Here is a 23,749-nt window from a genome sequence, read left to right on the forward strand (position 1 = left end):
AAATCTTGGGGAAATTTCCTTTCTTTTTTCTCTCTTTTTATGCCGTTTGGGAAAGAGATGAAATGGGCCCTTCTTTCATCTTTTCTATTATTATTAAGTTTAATTATAAGTAAATAAATAGATCTAATGGCTATAATCATACTTGAGTGAAGTTAGTGGAAATCAATTGTATAAATTATGGTTATCCACTAACACAAACCTAATGATGGTTAATTTACATTAAAGTCCTTGGTTTAATAACTTTTAGGGGCTTAGATTAATGATGCATCTAATCTTTCTAATGTTTGTTATTCCTTCAATTTAATCCTTATGTTTCAATTACCAAATTCTCTAACTTCTCTTAACCTCTCAACCAAGCCCAAAGCCAACTTAGCTCCTAAGCTCAAATTTTAACTTTTCTTTATTTTTCATAATATTTGAATAATTTTAATAAAATTTATATATTTTTCTAAAAAATCATGACTTCTAAAATTTTTCTGTACTTTTTTTATAATTTTTAATAATTCTTTCTATATTTTTCTAAAAATAATAATGTTTTTCTATATTTTTCTAAAACTTTTTATTACATTTAAAAATTTTCTTTAATTTCTTTATAGTTTTATTTATAAATTTATAATAATTTTTTATGAATTTTATCATTTATTATAAAAATTTAAAAATTAGAAATTTAATAAATTTTTACTTAAATAATCAATTAAGTTATGGTAAAATAAAAAAATCAAATAAAAGGAAAATGAATTTAAGGAATTTTAATTGAATGCAATTACAATTCAAAAGATCAATTAACTGCACTTTCTCGCAACCAGCTTAATTGAATTTTTAATTACCTCTTTAAATGGTTAGCAAGGATATTAGCGTTGAGAACAAAAATAGAAATGACGAGGAAGAAACTGCTATTGCAGAAGAACATATTTAAACAAAAGTTCATTAAATATTCTGAAAGCAAAACACAAACAAGTTCATAAATTTGCAACCGCATAATATGGGCTTTAAACATTCTAATTTAAAGGGATAACCCTTTTCGTTTTATTACTCAAAACCATCTGATTTGAAGGAATAATGGAAAGGGCAGATATTCACTCCCATGAGAAGGAGAGTGTATGGTGAGCACCAGTTGCAGAGGAACCAAGATGTTCATTTTGGAACATTTCATGCCCTTGGAGGTGGCTGTTGTTACCTCCAACATCGGCATCCAAAATGGCGGTCCCGACTGGCTCACCTCCCATTCCTCCTACATCATTAAATTGCAAGTTTGGGATGAAGAAGGAAGAAGAGGCAGGCTGCACCAAGGGGCTCAAACCTATCTCCCGAGTCTCAGCCGGTTGCGATGACAGAAGAGAGAGAGCACGATTAGAGTCAATAGATTGATTCAACTCATAGAAGAACGTTTTCCGGCTGTTGTCACCACTGCTTGACGCCTCGAGAAACGGTTGACAAAGGGAACCACTTCCAGGGTGTGATGAAGCGGTGGTTTGTAAGAATGAGAAATGCTTTTCTCCTTTGTGGTGGTTATCAGATGAGAATCCAGGGAACAAGCTATTTCCGCCGCTGAAGTTTATCAACTTCATATCACTTTCCACTTTCACACCTCCCATCCAAGAATGCATTTGAGAGCTACCGATTGGGAAATATCGAGTACCTGCACCACACTCTTCTTCCACATCAAAACACTTGGCCAAAATGAAGGTGAAAAAAGCTTCCATTCTAATATCAACATTACAAAACCAAACCTTGGTGATTGTATGGCAACCTTCCTGAATTTACAGACATGAAATCGGGTTGAGGCTTTCGCCGTCGTCTGTTATGTCCATCAAGACGTTTCCTGCAGCTTCGTTTCACTTCATCGAACTCCACCAACGAATGAAACCTAATCAAATGCATTCACCCGTAACTCAGCTCTTATCTTTAGTAGCAAATCACACTAGAATAGTAAGCTGATATGATGATGAATTGAAATGAATTTTGCAAATACGTAAAGTACAAAGAAACAATGGTATCATGTAGCGTTAAGAGGATGTCTTTCAGACTAATATCAAGTACACGCCGAACATGCTTCAGATTTTTTATTTATTTAAAAATGCTTTACAATATTTAGGTGCTCTACAACAAAACATAATAGAATTCAGACAACAAATAAAGCTCATGCTTAACAAAACATGCTAGGCAGCTACTATTTGATAAACAAAACCGTGAGTCAGAAATTTCACCGTAGAACTGCAATTTGGGGGCAAGAGAAAGCAAACAATCAAATCCCAATCAAAAGTGCTGCAGTGCAAAATAATTTGAGTAAAAATAAACAAAAACTATGACGGTAACAGTAAGTTGATACAAGAGGTTCCAAATAAATTTACCTGCTACACTGCTGGCAAAAGCGCTGTTCTTGACCCCTAATAGTAACTTTGGGGGTCTTAGAGTGGACTTCGCATACTTTATGGCGTCGATGGTAGTCCCTGCATTTGCTGAGGTCCGCAGTGCAACCATCAACCAAGCATGAAGGTACTTGGTTTCCGGTGGCAGGCGCCCGAGCTCTTTTAAACGAAGCAGATGACGATGATTCCATCCCTTAACTCCAAAATGCCAACCCCAAACCTGCTTAACCTAAACACCTACTGGATTTCAACAGCCTAATATTGCTGCAACACTCGGCTAGGCTAGCGCTAGCTTTCAACTCCTTTTCTATTTTTCTGCGTTTCAATTCTTCATTCCTATCAGTTAATCAAATCTTTGACCCTACTGACATAAAAAATACCTGATCCAATTACCAAAGGGTTCTTCATAATATAGCAGAAAACTAGAAGCAGACCAACAATTTCTGACTACAAACGCTGGCTTGCATAAGAATTACGGTATAAAAATTACATTTCAGGATTAATGTGTAAACAGATACTGGGGCAAACCTTTTACCTTTGAAGAAGAATTAGAGGAAGGGGATTGGGTTGGATTGGATGGAGGTCTCATAATATGAAGCATAGTACAAGTTATTCATCAATGATGGCCAAATCCAAGGTGTAGACAATTAAGGAGTTACCTTTTTCATAACTTAAAAATATAAATAAATAAATAAAAACACTTAGTAAAAAAATATAAACACAAAACACAAATATAAACTATAAATGAACTATGAGAAATACAATTGGAATTTTGTAATATACAAAGAGATTAAAACAGTCAGAGTGTTTAATTAATATTTAATAAATTGTTAAAAATAAACAAGTAAGATAAAAGATGTTTTTTTAAGATAAATGATAATTTCTAACTCTTGTAAATTTTTGTAAAAATAAAACTTTACCACCACCAAAATGTTAAATAAAAATCTTGAGATAAATTTTAAAAACACCAAAACGTTTAATTTGACTTGAATTTTCCATAGGTTTGAAATTCGAGAACATAATTTTAAAATTCTAACTATTAATTGTGTTTGTGATAAAGAGAAAGAGAGAGGGTAACTTGTAGCATAAAGACAGTACGGATATTTAATCAAGACTTTTTCATTTAATAAAGAAAAAAAGGGATCGGATTGCCCAGTTTTAAACTGTATAGTTAGAATTTATTAATTTATAAAAGAAAAAAAAAAGGAACTTGTAAAAGTGAGCAAAGCAACCATTTCCAATGGAAGAAAGAGTGCGCAAGTAGTAGTATGGAGGAGTAGCAACAAATGAAAAAGGAAAACAAAAAAGGCTAAACTCTAAAAGGGAAAGGGTGGGGGAGGCTGCCTTAATGGTCATTGCGCTCCAATAATAAAGTCCCAACTTTTATTGTAGCTATAAACTTGTCAACATCATTGGAGTCAACGCTCTTATTCCTACCACAAATTGCATGGAAGATATTTTTGGAAACAAAGAAAGGCCTTTCACCCCAAGTTTTTCAAATAAAATTCAATTGTTGAACTTTTAAAAAAGAAAATTAGTAGTAGACATGTATTATGTTTGAAGTGGAAGGACGACAAGCACATTGACTGAAAAAGAAAAGACCCCATATGGGTCCTTTCATTAGCAACCAGTAGCAGCTAAACAACTCCATAGTTTATAACCATAATAATAATTCGTATACTGACTGATACATCCAATTTGTATTGTTAGCATTAACTTTAAAAAAAAGAAAGATTAATGATGAAAAAGGGGTAAGTGAGAAGAATAAAAGGGTACCTGAGAGGAAGAATCTGATGTGGGTAAGGGGGCGCAGTGGCAGTTCTCAGATAAACCGTGAAAAGGAGAGGGAAAGTTGAAGTGAGGAATTTAGCAGGAAATGGAAAAACTTGGAAACTGTGGACTCCAAAAGTACTAAGAGAGAAGTGAAGTTACAAGAAAAGAAGAAGAAGACGTAGGCACGGATATGCTGACAACAGTTCCATCCCATCAAAAAAGAGAAGTGAATGAAAGACAGAGCAGAGAGGAAGAGGAAGAAAGCGAGAGGTGGTATATGAGGGAATTTATTGCTAGTAAAGAAGCGGGTAAGAAATGGATAATGTGTAATGGAGAGAGAGATGTAGGAATGAAATTAGTAAAAAAAAAAAAAAGAGAGATGACGATGAAAAGAAAGCGGGGTTCAACGTTGAGCTTTCCAATTCTCTTTCCTTCCTTTTTAGGCTTTAATGCCTCGAAACCAGTTTGGATTTTAAAATATAAAATAAATCCTCTATTTAAATAAAAAAGGAGTGGCCAGGAAGGGTATAGCGTACTTGCTTTCAACTTTTAAATACAGAAATCCAAAGAACAGTAGAAAGGGGAAGTTGGGAACCAAGGTTGTTAGTAGTTAGTAATCGGTACTAGTTAGCTATTGGTTTTAAGGTGTGTTTTGATCTTTTATTTTTATTTTATCAACATTTTTTATATTTTAGTTTATTTTTCTGTTTTTAAATTAAAAATTTAGCAATTAACTATCAAATTTATAAAATTTTGATAAAAATATTAAATATGTTTTTAGAAGATAATAATACATTCAAAAAATATTTACTTCTTTGTAAAAAAATGATGTAAAAGTTCGAATCCAGTTAAGAATAACACTAACTCAACCTAAATTTTAAATATTGATATAAATATAAATATACCTTAATTACATACATACAAAAATATTTATGTACAACCATATCTTTTGAAATTACTAATTAGGTTAAATATAGGAATAATTCTCAAAATTATACATGAACTATGGTTTAGTATGTAATTTTATACATGAAATTTTGATTTGATCCAATTCTTGTAAATTATTAACACAATTATTGATACAACATCATTTTATATTTATATATTGCATGCATAAATAATTATATTTATCCAATATAAAATAAATTGATGTATTTATTTCTTTAAATGTGTATGATTAAATCAAAATTAAAGTTTCAAGTATACATTTGAACCACAATTAAAATTTCACGTGTATAATTATACATTAAATTAAAATTTTGTATAATTTTAAGATTTATCTCATTAAATATTTGAAATCTTTAATTTTTAATGGTTTTGAATATGTAAATGCATGTAATACTTCGACTTGTATATTCTAATTATTATCTATATAGATTTTATAGTGGCTTTTGATATCATTTCACCAACATTTAATATTTCAATTTATTTTATTTTTGTGAATAACAAATTTCAATATCTGAATCTAGTGGTAAACTTTGAGACTAAGTTTTCAGGGGGCTTTAGGGCCCTTTGGATGGGCGGTGTGTTTACCTGCTATTAATATAAAAATAATGGTAGCGATGAAATTAAATACTGTAGTGTAAGATAAAAGAAAACTAGACGCACCGTACTGAAGATAAATGCCCATTCAAAGGGACCTTTAGTAAAATTTTCAAAAAATTTAAGAGTTGAATGAGAATTTTTTTTAAAAAAATTTGAATGCTTAATTAAAATTTTTAAATTTTTGTGAAATTAATAAGAATTTTTTAATATTTTAAGTGAGTATAATTAAAATTTTCAAAAAAAAAAATTCACTACAGGAAAATAGGGTTTTAGCGGCGTTTTTAGTGGCGTTTAGACAAAAAACGCCACAAAGATTATGCATTAGCTGCGTTTGCAACAAAATGCCGCAAAAAATTGAGCAATAACGGCGTTTTTGTTCCAAACGCAACTAAAGACTGAGCAATAGCGGCGTTTCTGGTCCAAACACCACTAAAAACTGAGCTATATCGGCCTTTTTGGTCCAAACGCTGCTTAAAACTTAGAAATGGCGACGTTTTTATCCAAACGCCATTAAAAACTAGGCAATAGCGGTGTTTTTGTTACAAACGCCGCAAAAATTTGATCTATAGCAGTGTTTTTTGTCCAAACGCTGCAAAAAGTTGAGTAGCCATTTTCGAGTACGATAACCGACACTCATTTCGATTTGATCCTATTTAATTTTCATATTATTTTCTTATTTTTGTTTTGAATTTGATTTTATTTTCATATTTGAAACTGACTTTATAAAAAATATAAACTACACCATTTACTTAGCTATGAGAAAGTTTCATTTTAGTTACATTATTATGAAAAGTTACAAATTGATAACTAAACTATTTAGAAGTTTTCATTTAAGTTACCAAACTGTTAAAATCGACATTGTATGGCTTTCTCTAAACCCTTAAACCTTAAACATTAAACTCTAAACCCTAAATTTTAAAAACATAAACCCTAAACACTGATACATAAACCCCAAACACTAAACCCCCTAAAAAATTCATATGGATGTTGATGTGTATATACATAGATGTTAATGTAAAAGCTTATGTTTATAATAAATTGTGGAAGCAATACTTAATATTGATTAAATTTATTTTTGGGTTTAGGGTTTAATATGTAAGGTTTAAGGTTTATGGTTTAGGTTTTTATGGTTTAAGGTTTAATGGTCATCATGTTAAGTTTAGGGTTTAGGGTTTGTTATTTTAGCTTGGGGTTTAGTTTTTAAAATTTTATTGTTTGGGGTTTAAAGTTTAGGGTTTAAAGTATTAGTGTTTAGAGTATTATGGTTTTAGGTAAGGAATTTTGATAAAAATGAGAAAAAATCAGATTATTTTAGGCTTTAAATAAGAAATAAGAATCTTGAGGTTTATGATTACGGATTTAGGGTGCGTGGAATTAGGGTTTAAGGTTTAAATTTTAGTTTAAAGTTTAGGGTATTAGGTTTAAGGTTTAGTCTATATGGTTTAGGGTTTATGATATTTGGGTTTAGGGTTTAGTCTGTTGAGTTTAGGGTCTATAAAAATTTGTGTCTAAATCAAAGGCATTAGCGGCATTTTTGACTAAAACGCCATAAAAAACATTTAACTTTAAATAAAACGGCACCATTTTAGTTTTGCATTAGCGGCGCATTGTAAAAAATGCCGCTAAAAATATGGGAAATTGAATAAAAATGCCATCGTTAGCGGCGCTTAGTAAAAAATGCAGTAAAAAATATGAGAAATTAAATGAAAACGACATCGTTTTGAGTGGCGGGGTAGTGGAATTAGTGGCGCTAGGTCATAAACGCCGCAATAGATCAGTATTAGCGGCGCTTATTAAAAACCGCCGCTAAAAATATGAGAAATTGAATGAAAACACATCATTTTAAGTGGCAGGGTAGTGGAATTAGAGACACTAGGTTATAAACGCCGCAATAGATCAGCATTAGCAGCACTTTTTAAAAAACGCCGCTAAAAATATGAGAAATTGAATGAAAACGACGTCGTTTTAAGTGGTTGGGTTTTGGAATTAGCGGCGCTAGGTTATAAATGCTGCAATAGATAAGAATTAGCAGTGCTTTTTTAAAAGACGCCACAAAAAAAATTTAATTAAATGGAAACAACGTCGTTTTGTTATTTTTGTGGAATTAGTAGCACTATGTTAGAAACGCCGCAAAAAATCAGAATTATCGGCGCTTCTTTAAAAACGCCGCAAAAGTCATTTTGTTAATGCCAAAACTGCGTCGTTTTGGTTTCATCCTTTTTATCCCAATGCACTCCCCCGATACTTGTTAGTTTTCCCCTGAGCAAAATTTCCCCAATTCCCTTTATTCCTCTAAAATCCCTAAATTTTCCCTAAATCTAAATCCCAACCGATCCGCTATTAAAGATGCCGACCCTGCCACTGCTGCATCGCCCTTAACTAACCCCTTTGTTGCATCATCGTCGGTCTCCGCTGTCGGAGTCAATCGGTAAATGTCTCTCCTCTGTCGATGCTTTCTGTTGTTTATTTTAATGGAAACCCAGGGAACGCAGATTTCTATTATTAAGTCTTTCTGTTGTTAAGCCTTTGATTTGTTTACTTTTTGGTAAAGGGGAAGAATTCAAACCCTTGCTTAATGTCAGTAGTCACAACACGCGGCCAGAGGAATTATAGGGTCTTTTGTTTTTGGTTTTTAATATTACCAAGAACTTCCTGTTTAATGATCAAATTATCATTTTTGTGCTATGGATTTTTAGTTTTTGTGTATATGTACACACAAGCACACACATTTAGATTGAATTGGTTTTCAGTTCACAAAATTAGGAACTTAAATTATTCAAACTAAACTAAAATTAGGATTTTTATTTTAGTTTTGATATCTGAATTTGTTTTGCTTGCATGGATAATAGATTTGGACTGATCTTACATATTTAATTTTTGAATTATTATTTTGTTAAGCCAATTTTTTTATCTTCAAATGCATTTTGGATGGCAATTCCTGAAATGGGGTCGTTCAAGTTTCTTAAACTGAGTTTCTTTGTTGCAGCATCGGTGGTTGAATCTTGTGTTTGATTCTATTTATTGTGGTTGAAATAGTTGTTCTATTTATTGTGAGGTATCACTTCTCTATCATTGTGTTTGATTTCATTCATTTAAAGATGGCTGAATCTTGTTGAGGTCCTCCATGGATACTAGCTAGAGAATTACTAATATATTTAACTTCTTGTTTCTTGATGAACAGTTGGCTGGCCAGAGATTGAAACCATGTCATGTTGGTAACTTAGTACTGAAAAACTTAACTGCAAATCGTAAACACAACTTCCTTTTGCTTTGATTTTGTGGTTTTAATTTTATATATGAAAAAACTTAACTGCAAATCGTTAATGGATCATGTTTTTAATTCTTATTTAATTCTTGTTTATCCTTGGATTATTTTTTAATTTCATGGTTGTTCATTGCTTGCAGGTGTAATTTAATTTGTTGGAATCGACTCTACCATCCAATTTACAATTTCTAAGAGGTATGTATATTTAATTTGCTAAATCTTTATTTGATGTCTCTCCATTGTATGTGTAGTTAAAATTCACAGTTCATAAATTCAGAAATAACATATAGAAAAAAAGGATTCATTTTTGTGCCAACAAGTCTATTGATTCTTTTCTAAGTTTGCTTAAAGTGAAATTCCTATATGACTACTGAATTTTAACAGTTGAATGCCATGTTTGGACCAAATGATAGTAGTTAAATCTATTTGGAGTTTTATTTTGCTAGTTGCTACTAATTTCTTAGTCAAGTTGCATGCAAAATGCTTATTTTACCTTACAAAGTACTATGTTATAATATTTGTAACTAAAATTAATATTATATTATAAAACATTGTTTATACAATGTTTTTTTTTGAACAAAACTATTTATCCAATGTTTTGTCTCTTATTGTAGGGACATTTTATATTATAGTTATTTCATTTTATATTATAAAATTAAGTTTCAACTCCTCCTGCAATTATTCCAAATATTTTAATCTTATCAATAGCAACATTTAATTAAAATTAGGTTTCTGAATGTACATAATCATAATATATAAAGTTTTTATTGACTAATAGGTTGGGTTTCATTTAGTTCATCTTAAAGTATTATTATAGTGACTGATTATAATAAAACTTACGCCAAACACGTAAAGATCCTGTACTTTTATTATTAATTTTAAAACGTTAAGATTTTTTAAAATACCATCGACTTTGGCGGCGTTGATCATCGTTGCACAAATTTTATTTTGAATTTTAATATACTTTTTAAAAAAAATTCAAATTCTTCTATAGAAATTATATTTTTTTGCAATTTTTAAAAATATTTCAATTCTTCTAGAATTTTTTTCAATTTTCCAAAGTTAAATCTTTTTCAATTTTTTTAAATTTAAGTATTTTTCTATTTTTATAAATATTTGAAGTTTTATATATTATTTTGACTTTTCAAAATTTACATTTATATATTTTGAAATTTAAAAAAATAAATATACATTTATTTGAATTATTTATATGTTATATTTTAATTTTTTAATTAATATAATTTACATAATATAAAAAATAAAAAGAAAGTGATGTGATTCATTTTAATAGCTTCACGTGCTATTTTTTTTTCTTAATCGTATGGATTAAAATATATAATGAAATGATAGTTTAAGTATTAAAAAATTAAAAATAAATATTAAAATAAAAGAAGTGTTATTATTTGTGTAAAAAATAAATTTAATTCATAAATATATATATATAAATTCTAAACATATTATAACCAAAACACAAATATATATCTAAATTTCATAACTTACATAACTTACATAATTTAAATAAATTTCATTTAATCTAATAATTACCTTAAAAGTATATAGTTTAAAGTTTAAATTTCATAACTTACATAATTTACATAACTTACATAATTCATAAATATATATCATATCATAATTTACATAACTCACACAACTTACATAACTTAATAACTTATATATATCATATCATAACTTACATAACTCACATAACTCACATAACTTACAAGACTTACATAATACATAAATAGATATCATATCATATCATATCATATCATAATTTACATAACTTAATTATAATTATAAATAAACAACTTACTAGTGTAATTTGTTGTCAAGTTTAGACTTAAAGAACTATGAAATGGATAGGAGTTGGATGAAATTGTCAAGGGTAAGCAACGACTATCGAAATGGAGTACAAACATTTTCTAAATTTTGCATTTCAAAATGCAAGCCAAGAGAATATGATTCTTTGCCCGTGTATGAAGTGTGACAACATCAATTGGCATTTTCGTGAAGTTGTCTACGAACATCTAACTGTTGATGGCTTTATTCGGAGGTATAAAAAATAGATTTTCCATGGAGAGTGTACACATAGTAGAACCTCTTCAACGATTAATTCGGCTTATCCTTATAGTTCTTACCATCAGTCTGTTAGAGAAGATGACATGGAAGGTATGTTGCAGGATGCATTTAATATGCGCAGTCATGGTTTGCAATTATTTCCACCTGATTTTGTTGCATCCGATAATTGTAATCTTGGTGGAAATGCTTTTACCGAAACGGGAAGAAGTGTACCTGATGAAGAGCCAAATGAAGAAGAAGCGAAGTTCTACACATTACTTAATAAAATGAATGAAGAACTTTATGAGGGATCAAAATTTTCAAAAATGTCCTTCTGCATTCGTCTTTTTCAATTAAAATGTTTGGGAGGGTGGACCGGAAACTCTTTGACAATGCTGTTAGAGTTTTTGAAAGATATGTTTCCGTTTGCAAAAATCTCTCATTCATGCAAAGATATGAAGAAACTGATTAAAGATTTAGGCCTTGGGTACCACAAAATTCATAGTTGCCCAAATGACTGCATGTTATATTGGGGTGATCGGAAAAACCAACAGTCTTGTCACGTTTACGGTAAATCTCATTGGATGAATAGAAATACAGAAGATGTAAATGAGGATGAATATGAGGCACAGTCAAGAAAGAAGCCAATAAATATTTTGTGATATTTTTCGCTAATACCAAGGCTTCAAAGGCTTTTCATGTCGTCAAAGACAGCTGAGTCTATGACGTGGCATCATGATCAACGAACCGGTGATGGATTATTAAGGCATCCTGCGGATTATTTAGCTTGGAAATCATTTAACAGTAAATTTCCAAGCTTTGCAAGCGATCCTCGAAGTGTAAGGCTTGGGCTAGCATCTGATGGATTTAATCCTTATAAAATCATGGGCACTTCATACAGTACTTGGCTTGTAGTGCTTGTTCCTTACAATTTGCTTCCACGGCTTTGCATGAAGCAATCTTCTTTTATCTTATCTATGATTATCCCTAGAGAGAAAGGTCCCAAAAATGATATTAATATTTATTTGTAGCCACTTATTGAAGAGTTAAAACAGTTATGGACGAGTGTTGAGACATATGATGTATTGAGAAAAGAGAACTTTTATTTACGTGCAGCTTTGTTATGGACTATTAATGATTTCCCGACTTATGTTAATTTATCTGGTTGGAATACTAAAGGACGTTATGCTTGTCTTTGTTGTGCTGTGCAAACATGTTCGAAGTGGTTATATAATGGAAGAAGTTCACTTATATGGGGTATCGTCGGTGGTTAGATGGAAATCATAGATATAGATTTTAGAGGACTTTATTTGACGGTACTGAAGAGTTCAGAAAAGCTCCTGAGCAGACTATTGGATCCAAAATCTTGTTCATGTTGAAAAATATTAATTTCAGTTATGGGAAGATGAATCAACCATCCAACACGCAAACAAATAGAAGATCGAGGGATGAATCTTATGATGAATTTGATGAAGAGGATGATCCTAATGAGGCGGACTTGTGGAAAAAAAAAAGTATTTTTTTTTTAATTGCCTTATTGGAAGCATCACATTTTACGACACAATTTTGATGTCATGCATATTGAGAAGAATGTTTCGAGAACATTATTGGGACAATTTTGAATGTCGATAGAAAATCAAAAGATAATCTTTAGAGTCGACTTGATTTAGTTAACATGGGAATTTGGTGTGATCTTCATCTCCAAGTACCTCCAAATAGGAAATATTGGTTGTCGCCTTCTGTTTTTGCAATGTCAAAGGAAGAGAAAGAAGTGTTCTGCATGGTGTTGAAGGATATAAAGGTCCCAGATGCGTATGCATCAAATATATATCGATGTGTGAGTCTTAAAGATCGAAGACTATATTCCTTAAAATCACATGATTATCACATTTGATGCAAGATTTACTGCCAGTTGCTTTACAATGCTGTATGTCAAAAAAGGTGACGTCTTGTATAATTGAACTATCCAATATAATGAAAGCTATTTCTGGCAAATTTTTGAATTTTGAAGAACTTGAGAAAGTACAAGATCGAGCCGCTTTGACTTTATGTAATTTGGAGAAGATCTTTCCACATTCCTTCTTCACTATTATGGTGCACTTGCTAATCCATCTCCCTCATGAAGCAATAATTGGTGGACCGATTTTTTATCGATGGATGTATCCTATAGAAAGGTGCTAATTTATTTGTAAAGTATTCATTCATTCACCTCTATACCTTTAGTTATAACTTTTGATAATGTTGTATATCGTGTTTAGGTTCCTATACAAATTGAAGTCTTATTGTCATAATAAGCGTTATCCAAAAGGATCAATTGCTGAAGGTTACTTGGCAGAGGAGTGTATGACTTTCTATTCTAAATATTTAGAATATGTCGAAACAAGACTAAATAGACCAAGTAGAAATGCTGGGCTCACTAATCATAACTTGGCTGAAACTTATTTATTTCAAAGTTATGGAGAACCAATTGGTAAAATTGAAATTGCAGAATTAGATGATAGACCTTAGGTACAAGTACATCGATATGTTGTTTTTCACCACGATTCAATTGAACCATTACGCAAGTAAGTTCTAGAATTTGATAAATATTCATCTTTTTTATTTGTTTATCTTCTAACCAATTAAACCTTTTTTTTTAACATAGTGAGTACAAACAAATCTTGAGATCTCGTTCACGCTTCAAAAGATTACAACATCGAGAGATTAATAAGTTATTACAGAATCTTTTCATGAATGGTTAAGCTAAACGGTATGCAATTGAAGCTTTTATTGACAAATAATAACGTTTTCTAATAACATTTATAATTACTCAATTTACTTTCGATTCAATAGGTTTGGAGTAGGAAGGACGTCAATGACGAAGTTAAATGGCTTTCCCAAGGTCTGAATAGAGTAGTAAAAAGATATAGTGTCTTCCTCATCAATGGATTTAGATTTCATACAAAATATCGCGAGAGATTGAGGAGAACTCAAAATTGTGGAATAGTTGTTAATTCTTCAATTACAAGTTATGCTAGTGCTAGGGACAGTAATTCTGTTAAGGGAAATGTAGAGTATTATGGACTTCTTACTGATATTATTGAGTTGGATTACTATGGCAAATGGAAAGTTGTCTTATTTTGATATGATTGGGTTATACTACTCGCGAAATTAAAAAAGATCAATTTTGTTTTACAATGGTGAATTTCTCTCGATTGATTCACACTGGACAACAATTGATAGACGAGCCTTATGTATTTTCTTCTCAAGTGAAACAAGTTTTTTACTCGAAAGATTCAACTGATGAGGGTTGGTACATTGTACTCCAAAACACCCCTGGTGACTTGTTCGACATGAGTAATGGAAGTAAAGGTGACATCGTCGAAAGATCAGAAACTTTACCTTTTCCAGAACAAAACTTAAATGAAAATATCCCTAGTACTAGGACACAATTTCAATGGGTTCGCCAATATGTGGATGAACATATTTACGAATTATGATGTAGTAAGATTTTACGTTTTTTTAATTATATGTAATATTATAATTTAAATCTTGGTCTTGTTAAATATTTCAACTATTTTATATGTACTATTATTGTTGTAATTAGTTACTAAAATTTCAACTATTTTATATGTCTTGCAGAAAAAATGCCTAGAAAAAGATTACAAAATCTAAGTATTCTTCAGAATAATCCAAATTCGAAAGAAACAAATAGTGAACAACAGACTGCTTTTGGATCTTCGAATGTTCCAGAAACACCTGACGAACCTGCAGAAATTCAAAGTAATGTTAAATTTAATTTACATGCGTATTGACTTTTATTATTGATTTCTTTTTCAAATTATTATATTATAATATACCATTTTTCAGCTAAAAGCGGTGGGACGCGCAGAGGTCGAGGACGTACACTACTTAAAGATTTAAACGAGTTAAATCCTGTCGAGCGTGTCAAAGTATCTAGAAACAGTTTTGGTCAGCCTGTTGGATCAGAAGCTCAACTTTTAACAGGATATTTGGGCATTATAGCACGAAATGCTATTATATTACCTATCAACTACGAGTCATGGCATCAAATCTCTGATAGTAACAAAAATCAAGCTCTCGATAATATTAAGGTATCGAAACGTGAATGTAATTTATAATACTTTGGTTTAAGTTTCATTTATATTTACTTTTTAAACTTGTGTTTTTTGTAGGAGAGATTTCCTTTAGAGGTCTCGGCTACTTATGTTAAGAAGGCATTGGGAAAAAAATGGAGAGAAATTGTAAGCCTTGAAGAGAAATTCGAAATGTCCCACCGAGAATGCTGAGGTATTAATGGGAAGATGTGGTTCGATTTTGGAATTCAAAGAAAGGAGAGGTATTACGTACTTCCAAACTCTTATAATTATTTCGGTTTATAGTTTTACTTTATACGTAATAATAATTTCATAATGTAGGACCATGAGCGAGTTAGAACAAGCAAGGGAAAAACAAAAATTCACGCACACAGTAGGGTCAAAAAGTTTTGCTTGTGTAGTTGAGGCCGAGGTATTTTGAAATTATTAATTGTGTCAAATATTAATTACTTTCTATTAAATAATATTTTTATTACTATATTATAGGAACGCTCGTCTAGTAAAAAAGTTGGACACTTTCAGCTTTTTGACATTACGCATAGGAAGAAAGATGGATCTCCAATGACTTCTGAAGCTGAAGAAATTATGGTATATTTACTTAATAAATTTTAATTTATTTTAAATATTTATAATTTTAATTATAATGGTTTAATTAGTCTTTAGTAGTTTTAAATAATGTTAAGTTATTTTGCATTTGTTTTTTATTATATATTTCGTTTCTAACTCTTTGATTGATTTATTAGGAGAAATTAAAGGATAAAAAGGCGGAGTATGAAGCGATTGCTTTGAGGGATAGTTCTGTTAATCTTGAGGACATTGATAACAAAATTATTACTGAAGTTTTGGGTCTTGAAAGGTATGGTCAAGTTTCGATTTCAAGGATTTGGTGTTAACCCAACCCAATATTTTGGATCCAGCTCGCTGCAATACATGCCTTCGGGGAGTCAAGCTCAAGCTGAAGTTCAGAGGTTAAGAGACCAGATCGCTCAGATGCAAGCGGGCATAGTTGAGCAAATAGCTCAACTTAGAGCGAAGGTAGTAGCGAGGGAAGCAGAGGCAGCAGCAAGGGAAGTAGAGTAGAGCAGAAAGTATGACGAACTCCAGCTACAAGTTCAGAATATGATGAAAATGTTTCAGCAGTCGCAAAATCCGCCATCTTAGACATTTGTTTTCTTATTGTAAGATTCTTTTTAACATTGTAAATTTTGATATTATTGTAAGAATATTTTGAATTATACATCATTTATTAATTTATATCATATATCTTTCGCTAAATTTGAAGTATCATTTAGATTTACTATTTTTGGCTGGATTTCATGCTATAGAAAGGGTTGGATACAGGTAAAAACGGGATATTGCAAATCTGCCAAAGTTAGTGCCGTTTTCCGTAAAAAAACCGCTAAAGAACGATACTTTTAACGGCGTTTGTGACAAAAAGCGCCACTAAAGGACATGTTCTTTAGCGGTGTTTGTGGTGAAAGCGCCACTAAAGGTCATGTTCTTTAGCGGCGTTTGTTGTGAAAGCGCCACTAAATGTCATGTTCTTTAGCGGTGTTATCTATAGCGGCGTTTTTTGCGACGCTTGTAAAAACGCCGCAAATAATTGGGATACTTTTGCTTCTATTTTTTGATTGTTTAAAATTATTTAATTAAACTGATACATTAAAATAGTTTAAGTTATCTCATTAAAATATAATTATAGTATTTAATCTTTTTTAGGTGAAAAATTGTAGAAACTCCACTCTGTTTTTAGATTTAATTACAGAAAATGGAAATCAAGATATTAGGATTATGCAATTTATTAGTTATTCTTTTTCTTGCTTGAAAAATTGCAAGAAACTTGAGCATTTCATTAAACACGTTCAATAAATTGAAAATATTGAATTTCGTTCATGATATATATTCTGAAATAGAGCATAAGTAATATTGAAAGTCGAGTGTTATCTTATTATCTAAGTGAGAAAAGATAAATAATAAATTGAAGTTTAAAAATAATTGTTGTGGTGTTCGTCATTATCGACCTGTTACTTGTTTACTCGATTTGGACCGACTTGATCCTCTTTATTTCAATAGTGATAACCTGCATAGTTCGCTTAATAAGTTCGCATGTGATGGGCTCACATCATTATGCAAGTGAATCCACACTTAAAAAACACGTGTCAATCTTAGAATAGGGTACGTGTTAGCAAAAAACATGGATTAGTAATGCCCATGGCTTGGTTAGTAAAAAACATGGTCTTAATTTGCAACAAGATATTTATTGATATTTTTTTACAGGAAATCTTTAGATTCAAATATTATAAGAATAATGTTGATTGAGTATTAGCTCAATTGGTATGAACATTGTTACCGGTGCATGAAGATGTAGGTTTTAGTATATTGAAGTGCATTATTCTCCTATTTATGAGTTGGGGAGAGGCAATGGATAATTTTAAGCATTGTATAAAAAAAACAAATATGATCAAAATCTATAATGAAATTAATAAAAGAATATATAATAATTTATAATGAAGTTATTTGAATATTAATTTTAAGAAATTCATTATTTGAACTCATTTTGCACCATAATTTTATTTACTTTTGTGCGTAGTTAATCAAAAATTTCAAATGTAAATGTATCATTGGCTTCACTTTTAAATTTTATTTAAAAAAATCAATTTATCATTTATATATATTTTAACATATTTGGATATCTTACCAATAATATTATTTATTTTGGATTTAGAAATTTAAAATAATTATATGGATTCATATTCAAATATTAATATAAAAATTAGATATTTGATGGGCTACGATCCTAATACTTTGTGTGAGTTTGAGAGTTGGAATGGATGAGCATAAGTGAAATGTTAATTCATTTTACACATACAAGTCCAAATTCTGACCCTACACAGAAACCAATAAATCACATAGATTCTGTTAATGAAACACCAAAAATACTAACAAAAGAGAAACATACATCAACCGGGTTTTTTACCGGAATATTATAAAAAAAATATCAAAATGGGTTGTTGAAACAATTATGTACTAAAATGATACATTTAAATGGGTGGAGGGTGATGCATAGGCGGCACCACCCTTTTTTTTTGACACTACACAGTTAAAATAAATAAATAAATAAAATAATGGTGGAGGGTTTTAGGTAGGTGACCTTTGGTTGTGCCTATCGATAAAAGACACCCAAGATATTCCCCATTCTCCCATTTGACTCGTATCAGTTTGGAAAAAAATTTAGTAGAATAAGAGAAGGAGAAGAGAAGAAAGAAAGAAAAAAGAAGAAATAAAAGGTAATTTTTGTTAATGTTATTTTTAAATATAATAGATTATGTTAAGAAAAATTATTTTGTTAGTATTATATAGTTTGTTTAGTGTTATTTTTATGTTTTGTTTTAAAGCTATTTTGTTTATTGTGATTTGCTAGTAAGTTTTGTGTTTAGATTACTAAGAATGTTATATTGTAAATTTTTTAATATATTTGAAAGTCTTTATGTTAGTAACTATTATAAAGTAATTGTTAGTTAGTGATAACAACAGGAAAAATTAGATAAATACTGAAAATATTTTTGTCATAGATATTGTTAGAAATGACAATAAATTTGATATTGTTAAATGGACTAATTTCATTCATTAAATTTTTTATGTAAGTATTTTTATACTGTTCGAAATTGTTTTGAGAATTTTTTGTTAATTTTTTAACAGATTGAGTATTGATGGACAATCAGTTTTTCGTATGCGTTTATTTCCATGGAATCATCTTGACAGCAACCATTGAATGTATATTTGAATGTCGACAACAAATAGCAATGAGATTTAATCGAAATGTCTCGTTGGATGATATGAATGAAAGAATTAGCGCAAAAATTGTTAGACGTTGGGGGAGAAGGATCTTGAAACTTTTCTACAAGTTTCCAATTTCGACAGATCCCATCAAATTCACTAAAATGGAACTTGTAGACGATGAAGACATAGAGACAATGATCGCTCTTTATTGTGTGGATCAGAGTGACAAAAATGCACCGATTCACTTATTTGCTAAGTTAGCTGATGTGGAGCAAAATGAAAATCTCACTGCATATGGTAAAGAACATGGAGCTCAAGAACTGTGCATGGTGACTCCTATCGTACATGATAATGAATCGACTATACACGAGATCGATATCGATATTAATATTGCACCCGATATTGATGTGGTTGGTGATGATGGAAACAATAGTAGTGATCCTTTTGATCAAGAGGTTGATAGTGATAGTGATCCCGATATAGACGAGGTCCCCTAGTGATCTCGATATGGACGAGGTCCCCTACGATATTGACGATGAAGACGTGAATGACAATGGAAACATTAACGCGTCTTTAGTCGGGAACCAGATTCGACATATTGTAATACACAATAATCCTGGGCCACACATGTCGCTCATAGACCCCAACGCAGTGCACGTAGCCGAGTTCCCGGAGTACCCTAAAATGCTACCTGCTTACCGGTTGGCCGTAAATTCCGATCCTGAGGAGTTGTTCATAGGTCAAATATTTGAAAGTAAGGAAGAGTACGTATTTGCTATTAAGCGGTATAGCATGAATATATCAGTGGACTACAAAGTCGCACTGTCTAAACCGACATTATATATTAGGGAGTGTTAGAAGTCGGCGGAAGGTTGCAATTGGCGAGCACGAGCTGCATTTATTCAAAATTCACATATGTGGGAGATACAAAAATTTGTTGGGCCTCACACATGCACATCAACACATATGACATAAGATCATCGAAAACTTGATTCCAAAACTATCTGTACGTGTATCATGCTAATGGTGAAGAACATGCCTACCATTCAAGTTTCAGTACTGATTGCTGAAATGTAAGCACAATTCCAGTATCAAGTATCATACAGAAAGGCGTGGATAGCTAAACAGATGGCAATGGAGCAATTGTATTTGGATTTTGATGCGTCGTATAATGAGCTATAATGAGCTATATGAGAGTATGTATCGGGGACTGTCATTGAATTACAAACACGAATTTGTTACGGCCCGGATGACCAACTACAACTGGGAAAAAGAATTTTTCACTGGATGTTCTAGACGTTTGATCCATCTGTGCGTGCGTTTCCGCACTATAAGCCGTTTGTGCAAGTAGATGAGACTTGGCTATATGGAAAATATACACAGACCCTACCTTTTGCGGTTGCTCATGACGACAACAAGAATGTGCTCCCGATAGTATTTGCCATCATAGATAAGGAGAACATGGAATCGTGATAATTCTTTATTCTCAACTTGCAGAGGTATGTTATTAGTAACGATAATATTTGCATCATTTTCGATAGAGGAAAATGATTAATTGCTGCCATTAGACGTTCCGGTGTGCTATGAAGATTCGTTTACTGCATCTGGCACATCGCAACTAACTTCTATCGAGATTATAAGAATGCAGACTGGCGAAGACTAGTTGTGAGAATGGGTAAAAGATAACCTTATCTTTTCAATATAAGTTTTAATGTTTTAGGGCAATACTGTAACTTATCTTTTCTTAATACATATACAGCGCACGAGCTAGAGCCACATTTTCTGCCAAAGAATGACTCGACTTGAGAGAGACATGGAGGTCAAATGAATACATCTTTCCGAAAGTCGTTGGGTACCATGGAGTCGTGGCAATGGGCTCAAAGTTTTGACGATGGCTTTCATTATAGTCAAATGACCACAAATTTGGTGAAAGGGATCAACGCTGTGTTGTTGAAAACATGACGTATTCCGATTTCATTTGTCTTCTCGGCTACATTCTAAAGGTTGGCTACCTTGATGCCAAGAATGGATTAGCAACAAGTTAACCAAATGGAGGCGGGACATGTGTTTGTCGAAGATGTTATGTAACACCCCGAACCCGAGACCATCGTCGGTGTCGGACACGAGGGGTTAACAAGCCAAGTTCACATGTTTTGCCCACCAATTTGACATTTCCAGTCAGGCTGGAAAACTGCATCACCGTCGCCTTAAAAATCATATCTCGAGTTTCAAAACTCGGAAACTGGTTTCGTAAATTTTCCCTGAATTTAGACTCATATATCCATCCATGGATTTATTTCTAGAATTTTTGGTCGGGCCAATTGGTACAGTTTATTAGTTAAATTCACCCATGTTACAGGGATCGACTGCTCTGACCTTCGCGCATTACAACTTGAATATCTCACTGTACAGGACTTTAATTCTGGTGCCGTTTGTTTCTAATGAAACTAGACTCAAAATGGAATCTGTAAATATAAGGCATGACTCCTAATTCTTTCTGGATAATTTATAGCAAATTTTTAAAGTTGCGACAGGGCACCCAGAAACCATTCTGGCCCTGTCTCACAATAGCCTTAATATCTCTTAACATGTAACTCCTATGACCATTTCGTTTCTTCCATATGAAAATAGACTCATCAAGGTTTATTTACATAGCTTATTCACTATTTAATACCATTCCTACAAATTTTGGTGATTTTTCACATTCACGTCACTGCAGCTGGCAGCATCTGTTTTTAAGGTAGGTCTTACCTATTTGGTAGTCTCCATGAACCAACTAGTCTTGCCATACATACGTTCATATATGATCATTTTAACCATGCCAATGGCTGATCATGTGACCAACATTCCCATTTCCAATCCATAGCCACATCATGACACCAAATATATACATACAAACCACAAATAGTCTAAGTTCATGCTTCCTTTTTCGAGCCATTTTCGCATGGCTGTACATATATACATCACAACATATTTAACCAACAAGGGTAGTCCTATACATGCCATTTCAAGTTCAACCAAAATTTATACCAAAATGGAGGCTTGATAGTGTGGATGACTTCGACTTCAACGATCCCAAATCCGATTGCTTGAGCGAAATCTAGAAAACCGAGAGCCAAAGCAACGGGTAAGCATTTTATGCTTAGTAAGTCTCAAGGAATATAATCAACTCTAACTACAGCAATACATTCACATAGCCAAATACATCATTTCATTAATACACATTCTTACTTCACACTTCATCATTATATAATTTCACAAAGTATCAATCAATTCAATAACTGAAATTCATTAGTCGATTGAGCGAATGTTGCTCAAACATGTCGACTTTCCAATGCACATATAGGCGTACCTCATTCTTTGGGCTTTTCGAGTGTACTCATTGAATTTATTACAGCAACCAACACTCACCTCCAGCCCAAGATTCTTGAATATAACCGGATATAACCATGTGCACAAATGCCTTGGTCTTAGCCGGATAGAATGTCTCGCACGAATGCCTTGGGTCTTAGCCGGATGTAGCCACTAGTACAATTGCCTTGGTCTTAACCCGGATATAATTTCAGCATAATTGTCTTGATTTAGCCGGATATCATTCAATTTCTCATGCACACATACATCAATAATCATTGGACATACATATTTCATTCTCGTTACTAAGGCTCAAACACAATTATAATCACTAGCATAATCGCCTTGGGACTTAGCCGGGCATTATTCGAATACTCATACACACATAAATCAATAATCAATACATCCATATTTCATTCCACATAATTCAAGTAAAGTCACTTCTTGAGGACTTACCTCGGATGTTGTCGAACGGCTTTTACGGCTATTCGATCACTTTTTCCTTCCCTTGTCCAATTGTGGCCCTCTTAGCTCTTGAGCTAATTCAAACAAATTCAATTTATTAAAACCTCATTGTGCTAGCTTATGGCGAATATGACAAGGAGTTTAAATGGTCATATGGCCACTCTTTAGCTTGAATACACAATGGTCATGCACATTTTATACTACATCAAGCAATTCAATACAATTTATTCGAGCATCAAGGAAAAGCTAAGGCCTTCAATAGGCTACCCAAGGCCGAATATTCATGTACATGTTGAGGCCAATTATGCACTTAATACCTCACAAAAACAGCATGCATTTTACTAGTTAATGCTTTGCATATTGTAGCTCAAAACTTATAATATAGCATCAAGCACTCATATGTGTGCTAGGCCGAATGTGCTTGCAATTTCACAATCATTCTTCAACATCTTCTTCTTTAAACAACCATATTCATCACTTAGTTCATAACCAAAACATCATGTGCAAACATATATATACATATATGAGCATGGCAATTTCAAGGTGTCCATAGCCATCCAAAACACAAATTTTAACTAACATGCAAGAAGCATGAACCATGCTCATGAATGCATCATGGCGAATATGACAATCATGCCCCTTTTCAACTTCAATCATGATTAAACAAAAAGAAAACTCAAAATCTTACTCAAAAGTAGACAATCCATCATTGCATGCATCATCATCAAGCTTCACACTTAGCATGCAATGGCTTTATCACCATAACAACTTTGGCCAAATACCATTTCCATGGCATAACAAAGATTTGAGCCATGGCTAACATGCACATCAAGTTAGCAACCAAAACATGCATGAAACTCCTAACACAACCTCATACATACCTTAATCTTGATGCAAACTTAGCCAAATCTCCTTCTAGATCTCTTCCAAACCAAGCATGAAGCAAAATCCTCCTTCTTCCTTAGTTTTGGCTCAAAGAAAGGATGAACAAAATTTTTCTTTCTTTCTCTACAACTCACGGCAATGGGGGGGGAATACCACACTCA

The 23,749-nt window shown here is 32.2% G+C and overlaps 1 protein-coding gene across 2 annotated transcripts; it reads right to left on the reverse strand.

Moving 5' to 3' along the window:
- Positions 1 to 909: 909 nt before the first annotated feature.
- On the reverse strand, positions 910 to 4,603 carry LOC108479128 (squamosa promoter-binding-like protein 16). Of its 2 annotated transcripts, none has more exons than XM_017781545.2 (4): positions 4,146 to 4,603; positions 2,352 to 2,730; positions 1,731 to 1,867; positions 910 to 1,639 (listed from the first exon to the last, which is right to left on the reverse strand). In XM_017781545.2, exons 2-4 carry the CDS (start codon positions 2,558 to 2,560, stop codon positions 1,077 to 1,079), a joined length of 909 nt encoding a protein of 302 aa, XP_017637034.1. In that variant the 5' UTR covers positions 2,561 to 2,730; positions 4,146 to 4,603; the 3' UTR covers positions 910 to 1,076. The 2 variants fall into 2 exon arrangements, with proteins under 2 accessions (XP_017637034.1, XP_017637035.1); XM_017781546.2 differs by lacking the exon at positions 4,146 to 4,603 and adding an exon at positions 2,905 to 3,256.
- Positions 4,604 to 23,749: the final 19,146 nt, after the last annotated feature.

The sequence above is a fragment of the Gossypium arboreum genome, chromosome 12, assembly GCF_025698485.1.
Source record: "Gossypium arboreum isolate Shixiya-1 chromosome 12, ASM2569848v2, whole genome shotgun sequence".
NCBI lineage: Eukaryota > Viridiplantae > Streptophyta > Magnoliopsida > Malvales > Malvaceae > Gossypium > Gossypium arboreum.